This window comes from Orycteropus afer, unplaced genomic scaffold (assembly GCF_000298275.1).
Source record: "Orycteropus afer afer isolate SDZICR_OR568_19922 unplaced genomic scaffold, OryAfe1.0 scaffold00014, whole genome shotgun sequence".
NCBI classification, from domain to species: Eukaryota; Metazoa; Chordata; class Mammalia; order Tubulidentata; family Orycteropodidae; genus Orycteropus; species Orycteropus afer.
In genome coordinates, this window is record NW_006921601.1 from 15606797 (window position 1) to 15627393 (window position 20597).

Here is a 20597-nt window from a genome sequence, read left to right on the forward strand (position 1 = left end):
TAAAAAAGAGTCTGAACTAAAACAAGCGAGGGGGGATGTTAGGACCTAGCCCTACAGTTATCACCCCATAGTCTGTGGGCTCCTCCTTCCTCCAGCCAGAACCCCTGCAGGTAAGAGAGGTTTCCTTGGGGGCAAGATGGATCTTCTGGGAGGAAGCTGCTTCCATTGGGCCCCTGGCTCCAGGCTTCTCCTCAGCATGGTGGGTCACGGATCAGTCACTGCCTGGGCTGGCAAGAAGCACAGAGGACAATGAGAGGCTGGCAGGACTGCTGCCCACATCCAGAGAATGAGCGGTGGACATGTCTGTGCACACATGACAGGGAATGGCAGACAGGCTGACAGACAGAGAGCAGCAGAGCAGGGGACTCAGGCAATGCGGCTGCTGGGGGGGGCACTCAGCTTCTAGGATTCCTGGCTGCTTGGTCCCACCCTTCCCCCACCCAACTCCCCACTTCTAGGGAGTACACCCTGCCCCAGTGGAGCAAAGGGCCCATGCAAAGAGGACTCTGGGTCCAGTCCTGGCTCTGCTCTTCATTCACCGAACAGTCTCTCAGCCTCCAAGGCCTCAGTTTCTCTAATCTCAAAACAAAATGATGATGCCTATCTCCTACTGCTGTGAGGTTAAGAGGACATAGGAAAGTGTTCTGAAAGATCATTAAGGGCCTAACAGCCACAGGGCCAGCAAATGCCAGGAGAAACACCGCCTCTCTGGGACCTGCATGGTGTCACCATGACTGGATCTCTGGAAGCAGAACAAGCTCCCAACTGTGACCCTGGCAGGTTCCCTGCAGCCTTTACAATGATCTGGCTGGAGCGTCTTTCCTGTGGTTCTTTGGCAATGGGATTTCTATTCCAGTTCTCCTGAGAGCTTGGCTCCAGCAAGTTGACTTCTTCTCTCCCACCCACCTGCTGGCAGGAGCCTGCCGACTCGGCTCTGGGCTTGGGGACACATCCTGGCTCAGCTGGACACCTGCTGAAAATCACAACCCTCCTCCACCAACCACACACTCTCAATCCCTCATTTCAGTCTTTTCTCCAAACACCTGTAGTTCTTGAGCGTGGCCCAGACCAGTTCATAAGTGCAGACTAAGTGCAAAGGCTCTGGACTCAAACAGTAAATATTCAAACTGACAAACTCCAAGTCCTTGGACAAGTCCCTCAAGGTCTCTGGACTTCAGTTGATCATTTGTCAAAGGGGGGCTGTTCTCTTGCTCAGGTTGTTGTGTGAGTCAAAGGAGATGCTTAGCACACATGGTAGATACTCAACAAGGTTGCTGCTATTGTTAGTTGCCATCCAGTTGGCTCCAACTGAAGATGACCTTACATGTAACAGAAGGAAGCTCTGCCCGGTCCTGTGCCATCTTCATGATCACTGACGTGCTTGAGTCCGTTGTTGCAGCTCTTGTGTATTTTGAGGGTCTTTCAACCTGGGAGCCTCATCTTCCAGCACCGTATCATGTGATCCACTGGCCAGTTTTCAGAAGGAGATTGCCAAGTCTTTCCTAGTCTTAGTCTAGAAGTTGTGCTGAAACCTGTCCACCATGGGTGACTCTGCTGGTATTGGAAATACCTGTGGTGTTAGCTTCTAGCATCACCGCACCACATAAATCACCCCAGTACAACAAAGTGATAGGTGGTGATCAACAATGCTAACCATAAGTATATATAAAGGAAAGGGGAAAAACTTCTAATCTAACCTTCTTCCATCTAGGTAAGGCACCTTGATTCAAATGCCAAAGATCCAAGCCAGGGACATGCCATAAGACCATACCAGATGCCAAGTCTCCCAACTCCCAGTCCAGTGCTCCTTCCTTAACCCCACCACCACCTCTCAACACTAAATGCTCACATGGGGAGGATTTGACAGGCATGGTGTTGGAACATTCTGACCGGCTATGGGACATTTTCACATTACCCTGGGCAGTCTTCCTGAAGCTTCCTTTTCTCTCCCTCTTAAAGTGTGCAAGCCACTAAAAGGGCAGTCCCAGCCCTTGCTCTGACACCAGCTCACTTGTGACCTAGGGCAAGCTCCATCTCCCCTTCCATCTCCTTGCCAAGCCCAGTTTCCTCATCTGTAAAACCGGACTTTTTCCACTTTTCCGGTCCTTGGATTTCTTTGGCAAAAGTCTTGAGAGGTAAAGATCTAAGTCTTCTTTTCCAAACCCTGAGGCTGGCAGTCTGGCCTGGCCCAGTCCCTTGGGGCATCAGGCTGCCTGCAGAGAAGAGAACATGGGGTGGGAGGTGCAGGCTTGCAAGGAGGTAGAAGGCCTAGATCACACACAATACTGTATCAGAGTCACTGAAGAATGAGCTCCTAAACAGCATCAGTCTCCCACCTGCTTACCATCTCAGTCTCCCCAGCAGCCACTTTGCCAGTGGAAGGAAGCGTCAGTAAGTAGCACTGCAATCACCTCAGCAGCGGGGGGAAGGGGGCATGCTCAGCACTAGGCGAAGGGGCTGTGAGCAGCACAGGGGGCATGCCGGGCGGAGAGTCTTACTTGGAAGGTGTTAGACAAAGGTGTAGTGGAGTCCGTTGCTTAAGGGGGGGTAAGGTGGTATCGGCCTGGAGGACAGAGGGGCTTTAGGCGGGAGGAGGGCCAGCTGCTGCGCTAGATGGGGGCACACAGGAATTAAGTGGTGCGTTAGACTCCTCGGCTCTCGGAGCACCAGATGCCCACCTGGCAGGCTGGTGTGGCACAGGCCCCATTGCCCACCACTAATGACCTGGGCTTGGAGGGACACGTCCAGGGGAGCCTGGCTGAGATTGGCCTGCAGTTTCCAGGTATGTCTCTGAGGTGGAGAGAAGGAGCAGGAGTGAGGCAAGGCTGCAGAAAAATTGTCACTCAGCAAGCAAGTGAGGGTGGCCCTGCTAACTGACTGCAAGGTGTTAGGCCTGGGTGTGCTTGTCCAATTAAAGATTAGGAAGCTGAGGGTGACAGACCCACAGAGTTAGAGCAAGCACAGGGTAGAGGGGGGCACCTCATGGCAGGTGAGCAGCCCTTGCTGGAACCCTTGACATGTGGAAGAGTTCAATGTTGCCGATAGGCCAGGGATCCCCAAAATGGTTAGGAGTAAGAGGTCTGGATGAGCCATCTCCTGCCTCCCAGAATACCACACTGACCACCTGTCAGCACACTGTGAGCAGGATACAGTCATGGGGCACAGGGAACAGGCTTCTGCTGAGACCCTGGCCCCTCCCCTTGTCCTCAGCCACTTCCATGGCTGCCTGAGGCAATTTTTGCCCCCAGACCAGACTTCCCCAAGGGCCAGTCACCTCAGGGCCCTGCAGGCCCCACCCTTCGACACTTCTAAACCCTTTGGCCAGGATGAAAGGGACTGGTGAAGACTGTGATACCACATCAGGCTCAACGACTGCCCCTTCCCCAGAAAGCCTAGAGTATACCCAACCAGAGGCACCACCTAGAGACACAGTGGCCTCACCATCTGGAGAGGTCATACTAGGAGAACTTTGAGGGCACACACAAGGGGTATGACATGGGTGGTCAGAGAGAAAGCAGTCATTTTATATATACACACTCACCAAAGTGCACATACATTCATACATATACATACTCAGACACACATATACAAACACATGAGTACAGATGTGTACACATACCAATGTACACACACATACATATATAAACACTCAGACACTTATACACAAATGTATGGGTATACACATACACATACACATACTGATGTGCACATACATATACATACATACCAAGGCACACTCACACACCAATATGCACAAACATACAAAAACACACCAAGGCATACATACACACGTTGTTGTTGTTGTTGTTGTTATGTGCCACCGAGTCGGCCCCGACTCATAGCGACCCCTCCTTGGGTTTCCGAGGCAGTACCACTACGGAAGTAGGATTGCCCAACCTTCCTTCCGAGGAGTGCTATACATACACACATACTCACCAAATGTGTACATATGTACACACATATACACACTCAGGTGCACATATACAAATGCACAATTATACACACATATGTGCACACACATGTACACACTCAGACGCACATACACATATTGGTATATACAAATGTGCATACCCACCAATGTGCACACACATACATACATACACACAGTCAGGTGCACACACACAAACATACGAGTATACACACCCCTCCATGGTGCTATTCTCCCCCATTGGCCAGCAAAATCCCATCTTCCCAAGTCCTGCTTTCTCACACAGGATAGTCTGATTAGGTAAACAGGATTTTGGTTTTGAGCAGGGGTCCCAAGGAAGGCTAGAGGGGCCCCCTTCTACCTTGTCCTACCAAGATATTCAAGCACTGACTTTCCAACCTCCTTCTTCATGAGATCAGAAACTATAACCTTGAATCCATGGCTCAGGAGCCTCCAAAACCTGTCCTTAACCCACAATCTCAGAGAAAGCTGAAGAGCAAGTGGCAACCCTTGCAGATTTAAGAATGAGCTCTCTGGGACCTCTTTCCTCTTACACTCTGGAGCTATGGTTCTCACACTGTCTCCCCCACTGACCGGCCTGCCCATTTCCCCTTCCAAGCCCTGCTGTGCCTGTGGAACAGGGCACCATTTGGTTGGGAGAACACATCAGTGGCCCTCAACTACCAACCTGACACCTGGCTTTCCACTGACTCACGGCTCTAGATGGGCTCTGCTGGGCCCCAAGCATTTGGCCAGATCCCAGGCCTGGGAGGCTGCATCCATGGCCTTACCTGCCACCTGCTTGCTGCGTTGGGAGGCCTCAGAGGCCAGGGCATAGGAGATGTTGATGATGCGCTCCTGCTCCTGCAGCTGCGAGTCCAGGTCAGCCACACTGTTCCGGTCCTGGCTTGCTGCTGGCTGCAGGTTGCACATGCTGCAGAACAGAGTATGGGCCCTTGCCACCTTGGACGCCAGCCTCAGGAGTGCAGGTCAAAGGCCCAGCAGAAGCCTCCCTGGCCTGGAGGCTCTCATTTTTTTAAGGCCATCAAATGAAAACTATAAACTTTCTCCCTAGGCAAAGGTATGCATGCAATTTTGTTCCTCTTTTTGGAGGGTCACAGACCACAAGTTAAGAGCTCCAAATCAAGGCTCCTGTTCAATGCCTACGTGAAGTGGTTAGCCTTGCTCTGAAAGGGAGGTTTACAAATGGCAGGGTTAAGTTTCTGAGGCTATGGAGGCTGATAGGCCAGGAGACTGTAGGGCTGCTGCAGAGGTAGACAAGAGGGCAAAGCCCTTGGCACCCTCAGGGCAAGGCTGAGCCCCCTGGCTCTGGTATCCAGGCCTGGGTGAGGGTCTAACACTGAGAGGGCCATCCTGGAGCTGGTCTCCAACTTTGTACACTTTACAGCCATGCTTGGCTCTACTTCCTACACTTGCTGGGTCACTGGAGACACAGATTTGGAGGCAAAGGGCCAGGACTCGGCACCTTCATGAGTGTTTTCAGGTCTTCTGGAAGACCCAGGCAAGCTTTCTCACTGATTTGTCAGTAATGTGGTGAGTGCCAGCCTGTCCCTTCCCATGAGCAGGGCCTACCTGAGATGGAAGCCTGGCACAAAGGATGACCCAGCCAGCCTGACTCAGGCCCATGGCCTAATGGTGGCTGGATATGAGCAGAGTAAGGGCTGACCTTGACCGGGTGAGGATGTTGCGGATCTTCTCAGCTTTGCGATATCGTGCCTGCAGCTCCTCTAGGCTGGGTGGCTCCTCAGGATCCAGCTCCACATAACGCTCAGGGATGGAGACCTTCTCCGGTTTGGACAGCTGAGGAGAGGATCAGAAGGCGGGAGAGGGAGAGGCTCAGATGTTAGAACCTGTTTTTCCCTGAACCCCATCCAGGAAGCAGCACACCAAGTCCACAGAGATTAAGTAACTTGCCAAGATCACAAAGACTGTCAATTGTGGGGTGGAGATTTAAACCCAGGTCTAATTTCAAAGCCCATGTTCTTTCCACTATTGCAGACAACCTCCTACAGATTGAGGGAATAGAAGGGTAAGGGAAAAACAGACTAAAAGCTCTCAGGATAAAAATAACCTTTAATGTTGGTCACCCTAACCACAAGGCCCTACACAATCCGACCTACTGACCTCTCCAGTCCCAATTCCCCTCTTACCACGGGGCCTCTGCTCCTGCCATTTCCTCTACCTGGGGTGCTCTTTCTTTTGCTCCATTGACTCTTTCTCATCCTTTTGACCTCACCTTGAGACACTTCCCTGATCCCCAGCTAGGTCATTCCTTCCTCCTGCTACTCTGTTTTCTGTTCATCACTGTCTAGTGCAGGGACATGGCCCCTCCACAGATACTCCTGGAATGACTGGTTGGATTGATGGAGGGGTGAAAGAAAGGAAACAATAATGCTCTCTGTCCTGACAAAAGCTCTTCTGATCCAGACAGAAGGCAGCCATGTTGTGTCTACTACTTTCCATAGGAAAATGGCCCAAATCCTCCCCACCAGTATCTCAGACAACTCAGGGGCAACCTCAGTTTGGCAGAATCTCACCGGGGCTAAGAATCGTGAAGGCAATTTCTGCACACCCTGGAGAGTTCAAGGAGAAATCCTAGAACTATAGAAAACCAAACTATAGAAGCACATTTAAATGGGGTTGGTTGCAGCTTCTACAAACAAGCTAAATCCAGTCCAGGGCAGATGTGGACTTGGACTTAAACCCATGCAGCCCTTTCACTGTACTGAAAGATGGTAAGAAATAAACTCTTCTCTGTTATTTCCAATGAGAGCAGATCCAGAGGAAGGAAGCTGATTACTTTCTAGCAGAAGGGATTTAGGTTAGAGATAAAAGGACTTTTTCCCTGGCTGGCAGACCAATTAAGACATTATAGAACCCAGTTCCACAGCCAAGGCAGGGTGTGGAAGCTTCTTTTGTGACTCTGAGAAAGTACAGACCTTTTGCTATCTTGGGTGCCAAAGGGATAAGGTCTAAAGGCAGGGGACTGGCCTCATTAACCCCTAGACCCCACCTGAACCAGCATTCAGCATCTCCACAGGCATCTATCTGCCCACACTCTGGTCCTTTGTTCTCAAAGACACATGAGTCCCTAACATACAAGACAGGTAGATAACAGTACAAAAGCTGCCTGTGGGTGGGCCTGCCTCTGACCATTGAAAGCAGGAGGGAGGCACTGAGAGAGGCCACAGCTCCTACTTAGCATTCATTCCCGCATCAGACAAACCTTTGGGGAAGTTCTACTGAGGTGCCCCCAAAATCTGCCCTTCATGTGGTACATTTCCTCTCATGAGGCTTCAGAGTAGGCCAAGCCATTGTACAAATGTTCTCAGGATGTCTGTGGGCAACTGTGCAATTCACTCATCACAGTCTTCATTCAGCAAATATTGATGGAGCACCTACTGTGTGCCAGGCCCTGTGCTAGGTGCTAAGGATACAAAGGTGAACCAAGCAGCTATAGACTCTGCCTCCAGAGCTTGCAAATGACATAATTTAGACCACAGAAGACAACCCTGTGTCTTGAAGACCTTGAGTCTGTCACCCTCTAAGTCTCTTTTCTCTTCCCTTGGGTAGCAACATTCCTGATTGGTTAAGATTCAGGTGTACTAGTGCCTAAGGCACTTGACTGCTAACCAGAAGGCTGGCGGTTCAAACCCACCAGCCACTCCTCGGAAGGAAGGTTGGGCAATCCTACTTCCATAGTGATACTGCCTCGGAAACCCAAGGAGGGGTCGCTATGAGTCGGGGCCGACTCGACGGCATATAACAACAAGAAGCATTCTTGGGCCTGCTGTCATGATGCATGTTAACCACCAGAGGGCACCCAAAGAATACAGACCAAGCCACACACCTTCTACCCCCAGTCATGGCTAGACTTAATAGTGGTAGTTTTCAAACCTGCCCTTCATTGCCCCAAGTCAGATTGTCCAAGTTGTACTGAGTGGCCAGTTGCAAGGCCAACCTCTGGTTTTCCAGGGAACATTTCCCAAAGACTACATCATGTACCTAGCTCTGTGCTCACAGCTTTCCAATCATTGCTAATCTTCCAAGGAACACAGTAAGTCACTTGATCCTTACCACAACCCACTTTACTGTTGAGAGAAGAGAGGTACAGAGGAGTTAAATAATGTAACTCCATGTAATGATGTAAGAGAGAAAAAGATTTGAACCTGCATTTTTTTTTTTAAAAAAAAAAAAGGATTCCTCTTATTGCTTCAAGCTCCTATCTCCTATCCATCCATTCTCCTGGAACACACTGAAGCTTAGCCTTGTCCCTATTCAGGACAACACTCCCCAGTGCCACTGGGTATTGGTCAGGCTGGGAACCTGAAGGCCATGTCACCTAGAGTGGCATGAAGGAAATTCCTGCCCTCACCTCTCTGTTGATGTCCAAATCATAGTCTTGTGGCTCCAAGTCCAACTCGGTGACAGGTATGGCCTGCACTTTCAACCAGCCATTCTCCTCATCCTTTCTTTCCCCTCTCATGGCCCGTTCCAGCAACTGTAGGTCAAAGTCCTGCTCACGTTTCCACTGGCAACAGAACAAGAAGGTTAAGAGCAGTCACTTCCTGACTGCTGAGTGAGCCATGCCAGGTCCCTTTAGGATGGTCCTTGCAGGGCCTGTGACCCACAGGGAAGATGTGTGTGACTGTGGACCTCAACCCCCTTGCCTCTAAAGCAGAGCAGTAGTTTTGTGATGACAGTCCCTCCCATGAGCTGCAACTCCATTTTTAACAGAGAATGAAGTCTCCATCCCCTTCATGTGGCCTGTTTCCATACTGCTGCTCTCTCTCTCTCTGATCTAGACCAGGTACAGGTCTAAGATCCAGGGCTTTTTGGGTTCAAAACAATCCCAAAGGATGTAGAAGGCTCTTGGGACTGAGAGGCAAACCCAACACAGAATCTAGGGCAGCACTCCAGAGAAGGGAACTACCTCTTCTGCTACCCCACAGCTTGAAGAAAGCTCTCTGGTTCAGGAGCCACATGTTCCGGGCTCAGAAATAATGGAGAATCCTCCGAGACCCTGTTAAGCAAGGGGAATGTCCAAGAGCCTCCCATTATATAGGATACACTTAGGGTGACTGTGCACACCCACAGCAGGGCTGGGGACGGTGAGGCAGGACATCATGAGGCCAGCGAGGCAGATATGGTGTTGCATAAGGTAGTAGCTACATGGGGTAGATATTTTCTTCTAAAAAAAGAATAATTTAAAATTGCAGCGATAAACCAAACACAACTTTCCCAAGGCTATTTGGCAGTACTAACTGTAATAAGCATCTCTTCATAAGGGAAACAGTCTAACTCGGTCACTTTACAGTTCAAGCATGATGGGCTTGCTTGCCAGAGGCCTTCCAATCCACTTGTGGCCTGCGTCCTCAGAGGCCTTTGACTGGAACAGGTTGGTGAAAACAGGGAACAGCCTCAAAGCCTCTTTTTTTGAGCAGAGCAAAGTGCATGCCCGGGGGGTGTTTATCCATCCCAGCTCACTGCCTCTCTCCCACCTCATCCACCTTGTGGAGCCCAAACAGTCACAGTTATCTTTGAGATCCCTTCAAAGTCCCCAAACCCCAAGCCCATAGCCATATCAGCACATTTCACCCATTCATGCACAAGCTCTCAATACTGACTCCAGACCAATGTAGGTGATGATTTCCAATCACAGTTTGAAAGGATTAGGCAATTGAAGTTCCAGAGATGAAAAGTTAATTTAATGATCCACAAAGAAAACAAACATTTTCTTACATGTTCACATGTGCCCCAGATAGAAACAAGGCCTCATTTTAGCCCAGCCTGAATGTTTACACAAATGGCAAAGGATCACTAGACTCTGTAATGTATCCTGGGGAAGAACCACGCCAATCCATTCTCATCAAAAAACACGTTTATTGGCGTTAATGTAGACTTACACCAGTCTTTTTTTTTTTTAAGAGAAAAATTACAAGGTGTTGAAGTGATAATTTTTAGATAGACTTTCTACTTTTGAGACATCAAGTTGTAAAGGTCAATGTTACCCCATATGACATTTTCTTATAAAGTTTAAAAGTTACCAGGTTTGCAGCTTTAAGGATTTAAGTATCTTGGGCCTTACCCCTTTGGTGTCTGAGCTAACAGCTGCAGAGAGCTCCTGTGAGTACAGAACATAGCATATTTGCTGTCCATTCAAGTTAATAAGCACTACAAACACAAAAGGTTTTCTGTAAGAAATGGTGTGATAGGATTAGAGGAACTGGAACCAAACCACCTCAGACTTGGTAGGATTTATTCAAAGGTGCAATTTCCGAAGTCCACGTCTACTGTCCAGGTATAAAGCATGGATCTGAAAAAATTCTTAACATCTAACCTCTGCCAGTGACTGTGGTCTTCAGCAGGGATGAGCTTAGTTTGGAGGGGCAGTGTTTGGGGTGAGTGAATTATGAGTCAGTAGGCCCGCATGGATGGGGGCAGCGGGAAGGTGAGTTACATCTGGGGCTGCTCACTGGAATATCAAGACAAGAGCTGCTATTACAAGCCTGGTAACACAGAGCACAGGCCAGTAAGAGAATGTTCAATGCAAATTAGAAGCTTCTGTAAACATAATCAGGCAAGATTAGAGGGCAATTAATAGTAACACTAAAAGCAAGAGAGCTTGTGCAACGAAACAGGGAAAGAACAGTCAGGCTAGAGCTCGGGAAACAAAAGATCTCAAACAACAGGGAGAAGTCAAGTGAATGTTTCCCAAAGGGACCTAAGGCGACCGTAGGCAGGGCACAGTGCTGGGCAGTGCCACCTGGGGGCAGCACAGATTCCCCATGAGACCTCTTAGCACCACAAACCATGGGAGACCACCAGCCCTCAGGGTTGTGGGACAGAAGCAGGATTGCAGCATGTCCAGCAACCCCCCACTTGCTTGGAGGTTTGGAAGACTGGTTGATCTGCTTGTATTCTTCTTCATTAAATCCTAGCACCATCTTCCCCCTCTACTCCTCCAACCCTGGATTCCCAGGTCCTTGATTCAGTTGAGTTTTGGAATGCCTGCAAAGGCCCCTCTCAAACTTGGCTCGGAAGACTGACTTTGGATACGCTCTCGGGCTCCTCGACTCCTGCTGTGACATCCTCGCTCCTGCTCGTTCTGGATCCCTCTCTGACACATCACATACACAGCCCAGGCCACAGGCTAACAGCCCCACAGGGTGTTCTCTGAACCGTCTAGGTCAGCAGCACACTCCGGGAGTGTGACATGCCTTTGTTTGGGGAAATCAGGGAAGCCCTGCTCAGCTTGAGGGGAAGCTCTGCCCCCTATGCCAGCCCCGCCTGCCTGCACCCTCCTAACATACTGAGCCGAGATCTCCAGGGAGAGGTTGGCTGAGGTAGCGGGACGAAGGGAGGCCCGTCCTCTCTCCTTGGCTGAGCGTCTTTTTGCGCTCCCGGACCAGGGCCTTCTGGTGCCTCTTCATGCGCTCAAGCTGCTCCTCTGCACTCATCTTGCCCCGCTGGTGGTCCCCTGAGTATAGGCGCTCCAAGGCACTCTTGGGTCTCTGCAAAGGAAGGGAGCACAGGAGACCAATAGAGCAGCTGGGTTGGGAGCACAGAGGGCAGCCACCCTGCTGGTCTCATTCCCACCCCCAATCTCTCTCTCTCTCTCTCTCTCTCTCTCTCTCTCTCTATCTCACACACACACACACACACACACTTTAGTTGAGCCCTCCTGGCCAAGGAGAACCACTTCCTATTAGCACACTCACAATACAATGCCCACAGCCCTCACTGGGCTGCACTCCACCCTCTGGGAAGCACCCATCCTGCAGACCCAGTCACTGAAGTCTATGCCTGTTCAGTCAATCTCACACACAGCAAGTGATGGGGCCAGAACTCGCAGTACAGACTCCCAGGGTTCCCCTTCCTTGACCCTGACTAGAGAGAAAGGTGAGGAATTCCTAGGAAATGCAGAGGACAGTCTGATGTTGCTCCAAGCAGGCCCTGGTGGGCAATGTGGAAGGTATCAGTGAGCCTAAGGGGGCAGGCAGATCCCTGAGCTCATAGGTTCACCATCTCCATCCACCTCAGAGCCCCTCCCTCTGCATATGAGGGAGCAAGGAACAACTCAAAAACTTCTCAAGGCCACTCACAGGGAAGGTCATCTTGACACTTTCATTATGTAGACCCCTCCGGAGTGTGACATAAGGAGCAATGCTGGATGATTGCTGGAGCCTGGACGTGGATCCTGAGAGCCCTTAGCAAGGAGAAAAATGCAAGTATGTTCACGGCAGGGTAGACAGGCTCTGCTCATTCCTAATAACCACCGATTTCCATGAGAGAGACCAAGAGGGTCCAGCCAATGAGCTACTCTTCTGTCTCCTCTTCCTCCCCAGGGACTGGAAGAGTAAAGCCCCTAGGGTGCAGGACAGGGGACCAACCCAGGAGTGTCAACTGCCTCTGAGGGGGGGAACAGTGTCCCAGCAGATCTGTGGGCTATGCTAAAATTTCCTCATATCCAGAAGACCTGGGCTGCTTGGCAGGTAGAAAGGAGTAGCAATGTCCTTCATCCTTTCTCCCTGATGAACTCATATGCACCCTTCACAACCTGCTAAAGGGGCAAGGCGGTGGCATTTTTTGACTTCCTCTAACTACACAAGAGGAAGACAGAATCACCATCAGCAGCCCAAGGCCTGTTCCTATGAGGCCAGACATGCCACCACCCTCCAGCCCTCTTACCAACCTTGACACCAACAGTCCCTCTTGCAGCACCCACCACCTGTCTGTTGGGTTTGATAATTGGCTACAGTGGCCACATAGAACTCACAGATTATGGGATTTATTAGGGAAGCAACAAGCTACAATTCAAGTTCAGGAACATGCTCAGGATACAATTCTTCAATCAGGACAGTCTCCCCTCTGCTGTGTCCTTAGACACGCCTCTTTGGCCTCTGGCCTCTGTGGGCCAGGTAAGCCTGTTGCTCTGTCTTGTGTCTCTTGGTTCCACTGCCACTGTCTCTCAGCCACGCATCTCTCTTAGCAGCATATCTCTCCCAGCTGGCAGTGAGAAATCCCTTCTGTCTCTAGGAGGGCTTATTTTGAGCCTGGAAGAGTGGCAAAACCAACCAATCCCAACATCAGAGTTCTACACACCTGAGAGAGAGAGTAAACTTTCCCAGGTTACTTCACGCTGCCACAGGTGGATGACTTTAACAATCAGCTACTTAGTTGCTCGTGGCAAAGTGAGAGTTACAAAAACTAGGGCTAGAACAGCCATACCATGTAATTTACTACACCACACAACCCAACTCAAATGTTCCACCTTGGTGAAGGCTTTCAGATGTCTCAGGCAGAATTAGTTATCCCCTATATCCCACAGTATATTCATTGATTATTGCATGTCCAAAGTGTCAACATACCTGTTTCCTTAACTAGACTGCAAATTCTACAACTCCTGGTTGACTGACTAAATGAATGAAGGGAAAGAGGAAGGCATCAAGCATTATTCAAGTACTTAATATGTGACAGGTAGGCACCGTGCTCAGTATTTTTTATAGATTTTGTCACAATAGCTCTACAAAGTTGGCATTACCTAATCATTGTAAAGATATGCAATCTAAGGCTCAGAGAGGTTAAGGAACTTGTCTTAACAAACAAGGGGTGTCTGTCAGAGGGTGGACTGTTGTGAGTGGCACTGCCACAGTGTGGTCCAAAGGACCACAACAGTCTGATGTCACATAGCTAAGAACACTGTTGATCACATGTTTATTATGTCCTGGGTCCTATGGTTTAGAAGTATTATGTCACCCTGTTGGGCCTGGCCCACAGCCTCCACTTCCCCACCAGCAGGGATTCTTAATGGGGTGGTACCTGACCATCTGGAAATGGGCCCCAAACTGACTGAGGACACCACTAGCATTTAGTACATGAGAAAAAGGAATGATAAATGACCTGTAATGGCCAGCAAATCCAGACCAACAATAATAGTCCTGCACCAAATGCCACTAACACTTTCATTGATAACACTCCTTGACAGTAAGGAATGAAGGGAAAAGGGTCCCAGGGCACAGCGCCAAGTGCTGCTGTGGCCCCAACTCAGCAAACCTTAGAGCCCATATCTTCCCAGGGGCCAGCTCAGGCCACAAGCCACTAAGATAGTGTGGTGGACTAGAAGTCACATATTCCGTAGATGCTATAACCACATCTGTGTGTCCTGCTTCCTGATCTGCCAGCCCTGGCCTTCCACCTCTAAGAGCAGACAAGAAGATCAAGTGAGGAACAAGTGAGGGAGAGTTGCCAACCTGCTCAGGGGTCCCAGGAGGCCCAGGTGCAGAGGGTTAAGAAGGCCTCCCCTTTAAAAATTTCTGAGGAGGAGGATTTGGCTCTGCAGAAAAAGGGAAATGAGCAGAGCCTAAGAGTCTAAATCCATTCCCATCCCCATCCCCATCAAAAAGGGAAGGGTAACATGAATGAGGCCGTATTGAAGAGAAAATGTGTTTCTTTAAAGAAAGATCTCATTGAGTCTTGGAATGACACAGAAGAGGAAGGCCTGAGATAGCCAAGCTGGTGGCAGCCACCCAGCACCCCAGCCTGCAGGGGACAGTGGCTGAAAGTATGGACTCTGGAGCCGGAACCTTGGGGCTGTAATCTGGCTCCATCACTTACCAATTTATTTATTTTCTCTGAGCTTTAGTTTCTGTGTCTCTGAAATGGGATAATAATACTACTTCCCTTATAGGATTGCTATGAACATTAAGGGTCACATAGTGCCTGGCTCTATGTTGTTGTTGTTGTTATGTGCCGTCGAGCCGGCCCCGACTCATAGCGACCCCTCCTTGGGTTTCCGAGGCAGTATCACTACGGAAGTAGGATTGCCCAACCTTCCTTCCGAGGAGTGGCTGGTGGGTTTGAACCGCCAGCCTTCTGGTTAGCAGTCAAGTGCTTTAGCCACTATGCTACCAGAGGCTCTATAGTAATTGCTATTATTATCATTCCCAGGACAGATGTGAAATAAAGAGGAAAAGACTCAGGATGTGGGCTCAAGGAAAGAGAAGCAGGCATAGGGCCTCCTGACAGCTGCTGTTCACATCTAGGCCCAAAGTGGCAAGCAAAAGAATATGCCGTATTGTTACGGTGGGTATATGGGGGTGGAGGGTGCCTGTAAAGACTCTGTGGAGGATCTTGCCTTACCTCTACCTGGCAGTGTCTGGTACCTGCTCTCAGGGCCCACAAGTCCAAGGGAGGGCTGAGTCTTGTCCCCACTGAGGGTTGCCAGCTCAGGCTCACTAACGTATGACCGGAGTTCTACCTGTGGGCAGAGTCCAAGGCTGTCATGCCTGCCCAGGGCAAGTATGACACAGCCCCAACACCTCTCCAACCCCCACACACAGTGGGGCAACCCCAGGGGTCCTCCCTGCTTACCCTCGAGTCCCCGTTCACACACTGGCCCAACTCCCGATCTCGCTTTCTTTCATCTGACTGTCTCTTGAGGCCCCTCACAGAAGTGTGCCGGATGATAGTAGCCTCCCTAGGCAGAGGAGGCACAGCTGGGGGCTGGTCCTCTGGGCTGTAGAGTTCTGGGAGAGGAGGTCTGGGAGGTGCCTCGTCTTCCTGTTCAGACAAAGAGCAACAACAAGAACCAGTGTCTGCTGAGAAGAAGAAGTTAGAGGGTGGACTGTTGTGAGTGGCACTGCCATAGTGTGGCCCAAAAGACCACAACAGGCTACCTCAGAGCCACAGAGCATGGCCACTCAGCCAAGGAGCATTCATTTCTCGTGGTGGAAACGTGAAAGGACATCTCTACTCCATTCTCACTGTTGCCTTTGATTCAAACATTTTCTGCTTTTCAGTGCTACCTATATATACCGTGTCCCTAGTTCTAGAACTCAGGTCTCCTGGGCCTAGTGCTCTTGGCCCTGTGCCAAACTGTTTACCTTTGGAGGCAGGCTGGTAATTCTGTGCTTACTTGTAAGTTTGCGGCAGCACTGTCACATTTATCCCACCCCACAGTACTAGATCAAGCAGGCCCCTTGTGCCTGCACAAACTCTGGATCTTCAGCAGGTTGGGGATCTGAGCAAGGACAGAGTCTGTGTTCCTCCTGCCCTTTCAATAAGATTTATGCATAGTTGCAAACTACTTAATTCTTCATGACTAGCTGACTGAATGGGTTGTGGGATGAGTGACTCACTGCCTAGCACAGCAGCCCACTCCCTGGGCTGGGATGAATGGAACTATTTTCCTTGAAACCCCCTGTCTACACAATACTTTCTAAGGGCTATGGTTCCTCTATATATCAACATACTGGCCCTTGACTGCCATGAACACCCACTCCTGGAGACTAATGACCATGGCATTTTCCTCCTTCTAAACTCCTTCTTTCTTAGTCTAATTTTGCTTTGTTTCTCAGAATATTGAAGAGTTCAAGAAATTGTGAGCCAAGCTTGGTTTGCCAAGTTATATATATATTCTTTTGAAGCAACGCATTTCATTAATATGGTGACAGTTAAGCTGCCTGTCCAAGACAGCCACAAGATCAATGGCTTTCAATACTGATAAGATCACACAATCACCAATTTCTAAAAAGCCCCCCATAAAGATAAACATAAAATTTTTATTGCCTTTGATTGAAGACAATAGGGTGTGTGAAGATTGAAGGTGGGAGAGAAGCATTATTTTTTATACCTTTTTTTTTTTGGTTTATAGTTTTTTCCTTCTTTTATTTCAGCATTAGCTAAGCAAGCATCCCAGTTCTTAAGATACACCTGTCATCAGTCCTTGTAATATACCTTTTGCCTTTTGTTTTTGTATCCTGTGTGTGTGTGTGTGTGTGTGTGTATCAGTGACATTAAATCCAGGAAAACAAACCAAACTAAAATGAAAGAATTATAGCTACATGCAACAATGTAGACGGACCTCACAAATAAATATTGAAGAAAAGATGCAAGTTGCAAAAGAATAGATGCAATTTTATACACAGGTAAAATTAAATGAAAGTGTTTAGGTATGCGAACATGGGTAGTGAAATTATAATGAAAAACAAGGCAATTACCACCCAAAAAGTCAAGGTGGTGGCTACATCTGGTGGAAAGTGAGTGGCCTACACTGGGAAGGGACCCACAGGCCTGAGGGCTGCTGGCTGCTGGCAAAGTTCTACTTCTTGTTCTGGGTGGTGGTATAGCATGGATAGTCACTTTATAATTACTTATTAAATTATAAACTCATGTTTTATGTCATTTTCAGGATATGTATTACTGTTTTGCAAATATAAATGTAAAAAACAAGCAAACATGTGACATGAATGAGACTTGAAAACATTCACTGTGCTAGGTGAAGTAAACCAGACACAAAGGTACAAATAGTGTATGAGTCCAATGATGTAAAATGTCTAGGATGGCCGAATTCATTGACATAGAAAGTAGATTTAGTGGTTTCCTAGGGCTGAGGGAGAAGAGAATGAGCATTCGGTGATAGAGAGTTCCTATCTGGAGTGATGGAAACATTTTGGAAGTAGATGATGGTGATAGTTACACAACACTGGGAATGTGATTAATGCCACTGAATGTACATTTAAATGGTTAAAGTAGCAAGTTTTGTGTTATATATGCTTTACCACACACACACACACACACACACACACACAACTATACACAAATCCACCAAAACTAAGCAACAACAACAACCAAAAAATAAAAAAATGGTGAGCACACATACATTCCTAGAAGGAGAAAAGACCCCCCTTGGTGAACCTGATGCTCAGCCAAGTTGGCAAAGCCCTGCCCTAGAGCCACAGAGGATCAACCTATGAGGAGGAACCTTTGTGGTCATGGATTCCAAGTTGCTCTTTCTGTACAAGGAACAACTGAGGCCGCTTAGCCTGAGAACACAATGAGAGAACAAGGACTGGAAACAGGTGTTCCAGCTCCCCGGCTAACACCTTTTCTATCTGTTCCTTGCCCAGACAGCAGGCATCCTGCCTTTGTAATTATCCACCTGACTCTGACATACATACAGTTTTATTTTCTACCACCTGTTCTTTGGCTGCTACCTAGAAGGTCAATAGTTCAAACCCACCAGTCGCTCCATAGAGGAAGATGGGGCAATCTACTCCCATAAAGATTTATATCATCAGAAACCCAATGGGGATTGCTATGAGTTGGAATGCACTTGATGGCAGTGAGGTTTGTTTTTTTTTTTAATTCTTTGGCTGGGGCTTTAGTCTGCCTCCTAGATCTGGGGTTGGAAATGATATTTCAAGATGGAAAAATTCACAGTGATTCTCTGGCTGGGTCATGCACCACACCCAGGGTCCTGACAAGTGTCTGGCAATTCTGGTAGGTGATAAGGATCTCAGCACAGGAACTCATGGGATTTGCCCAGTTCTGTGCACTGACCTCATAAGAGGTCCTAGGCACACCATCTGGGTAGCCCTAAGCAAGGCTTCTCCACGTCTTTGTTGGCAAAAACCTGGAGGCCCCCATTCCAAGGTCCATTCTGCTACAGCTTCCTTGCCATTTGGACCATCTCCCCTTCCAAATGCTGTGTTCTTCAACCAAGGGTGTCCTGGTCCTGAAGGCAAGAGCTCTCGCTTTACCAACTGACTATATAGTCTACTTCCTTTAAGTCTCCTGTGTTATCAGTCTCTGTCCAGGGCTTGGCCTCTCTCTATGCCAAGCAAGTCAAGGCATTCACCCAGTCAACACATAGTCCATAGCCCTGACCTGAGGATATGTGAATGTCCAATTAGGTGATAGATGGTACAGAATAAAGAGCACAGCCAGGAGATGTGGGTTGGCTCCACTAGCTAACATGGAGACCTTAAGCAAATGTGGACCTTAGTTTTCTTATCTGTAGGATGGGGATATTGCTCTTCCTATCTATGTTCTGTAAAGTTACTACGATGATCACATGCATCCTTATAACCAGGCACAGCACTGAACTACATTTGAAGATAAGGATGGCCTTCAATTGGGATGAACTTATCACCCATAGGCTTCTGTAACTTCAGGGAAAGTCCTCTTCAAGTTTGCATACTCAGTCCTATATGGGAGAAGTCCCACCAACACACCTCTCTGCATCACATAGATCACAAATTCTACCCTTAGCACTGTTACTTCCTCTTGTTGAGCCTCAATCTTTCCAATTGCAAAACGAGAGGGTTGGGCTAGGTAATCTATACGCCTCTTCCAACTCTGAGAATCTGAGGCAAATGGCAGGGTAAATACCACTCATTAACTCTTCAGGGCTCAGGACTTCCTTAGGACTCTGGCTGCTTCTATTTCCCTAGGAGTTTCTTTCCCAAGAGAAGTTGATCTTAGAACTGAAAGGAACAAACATCTGCCAGAGAGGAAATGAAGCTGCTCAGCTTCTGGACATCAACACTTACAACTTTGGGCTTCGTCTTGGTTGGTGACTGAAGAGGGGACGTCACTTTCCTCAGTTGGGGTAGATGAGGTCGGTATGGCACGTAGGTTTGCAGCTGAGGGAAGAGCCGAACCTCCAGAGGAGTCCGCACAGGACTGGTTGGAGGGCTGGGCTGCAGGGACGACTTGCTCTCAGAAGTTGAGAGTGAAGGCACAGCCGGGTGAGGAAATAAAGGCACTGTTTTTCTCTCTAAAGGGCATGAAGGGCCAAAAAGCATAAGATGGAACAAAGACTTTCTTTCACAGAGAACAAGTGGAGTGACTTAGTGCCACAAAGACTCAACCTCACAAAGCCAATCCTACTCACCTAAATTCTGATCCCCAAAACAGACACCCGCTTCCAGCCAAGGCACAGTAATCAGTCACACCCAGGAAGATGGCCCACTCACCCGGATTTTTGACTGATTCCACCAGGATTCTGAAGTTGTCTTTGTTTGCACTCAGGCCTGCAATGACATCTTCAATCCTCCACAGATCCTTCTGTATCTGTGATTTCTCCTGAGGAAGAAGAGAGTCAGTGGTTCATTCCCTTCTTAGCTCCTTACCAAAAGTTTCTTCTTAAGACTTATCCTGCCATTTCAGGCACAGTCCCTCTCACTAGAGAGTGAGGCAGCATCCCCTTTGGAATTCTGCCAGAGCTAGCACTAAGCCTGCTTCACAGCTTCCTGGGAGAAACACAGACATGGAACAGTCCAAGGTCTAAGGAAGAAATTTGAGGGTAGCTTTTATCAGTTCAGCTTACCTATTTCCACCTAATTAAAAAATAGACTATCTTATGCAACCATGGCAGAAGGAGAGGCAAAGATGAGAGGAGAGGCTATCCCCAGAATACAAAGATGTAGCTTAAAAAAAAGACAAAGATGAATCTTGGGATGTGAAGTTCAGTTAAAAATACAATAATTGACGGAATATATTCAGCAGGAAAAAGGGACAATGTCCTGATGCATGCTATAATGTGGATGACCTTGAAAACATTATGCTAAATGAATGAAGCCAATCACAAAAGGTCATATATGATGATTTCATTTTTATGAAATGCCCAGAATAGGCAACTTCATAGAGACAGAAAGCAGATTAGAAGTTACTTATGGCTACAGAGTGGCAGGAGTTAATGAGAGTGACTGTTAATGGGTACAGGATTTTTTGGGGATGATGAAAATGTTATAAAAATTGGTGGTGGTAAAGTTGGAATTAGAAATACCATTTGACCCAGCCATCCCATTACTAGGTATATACCCTAGAGAAGTGAGAGCCATGACAAGAACAAATATATGCA

The 20597-nt window shown here is 48.3% G+C and overlaps 1 protein-coding gene across 1 annotated transcript in view; it reads right to left on the minus strand.

The window, feature by feature from the left end:
* Positions 1-204: 204 nt before the first annotated feature.
* PLEKHA7 (pleckstrin homology domain containing A7) overlaps positions 205-20597 on the minus strand; it is a 323263-nt gene continuing 302870 nt past the window's right edge. The window contains exons 18-27 of the mRNA XM_007956820.2: positions 19711-19819; positions 19285-19511; positions 15323-15511; positions 15092-15209; positions 12055-12158; positions 11263-11463; positions 8325-8480; positions 5616-5749; positions 4720-4862; positions 205-227 (exon numbers count right to left, since the gene is read on the minus strand). Coding sequence (XP_007955011.2) covers positions 205-227; positions 4720-4862; positions 5616-5749; positions 8325-8480; positions 11263-11463; positions 12055-12158; positions 15092-15209; positions 15323-15511; positions 19285-19511; positions 19711-19819 — 1404 coding nt within the window. The remainder of the gene's footprint in view (positions 228-4719; positions 4863-5615; positions 5750-8324; positions 8481-11262; positions 11464-12054; positions 12159-15091; positions 15210-15322; positions 15512-19284; positions 19512-19710; positions 19820-20597) is intronic.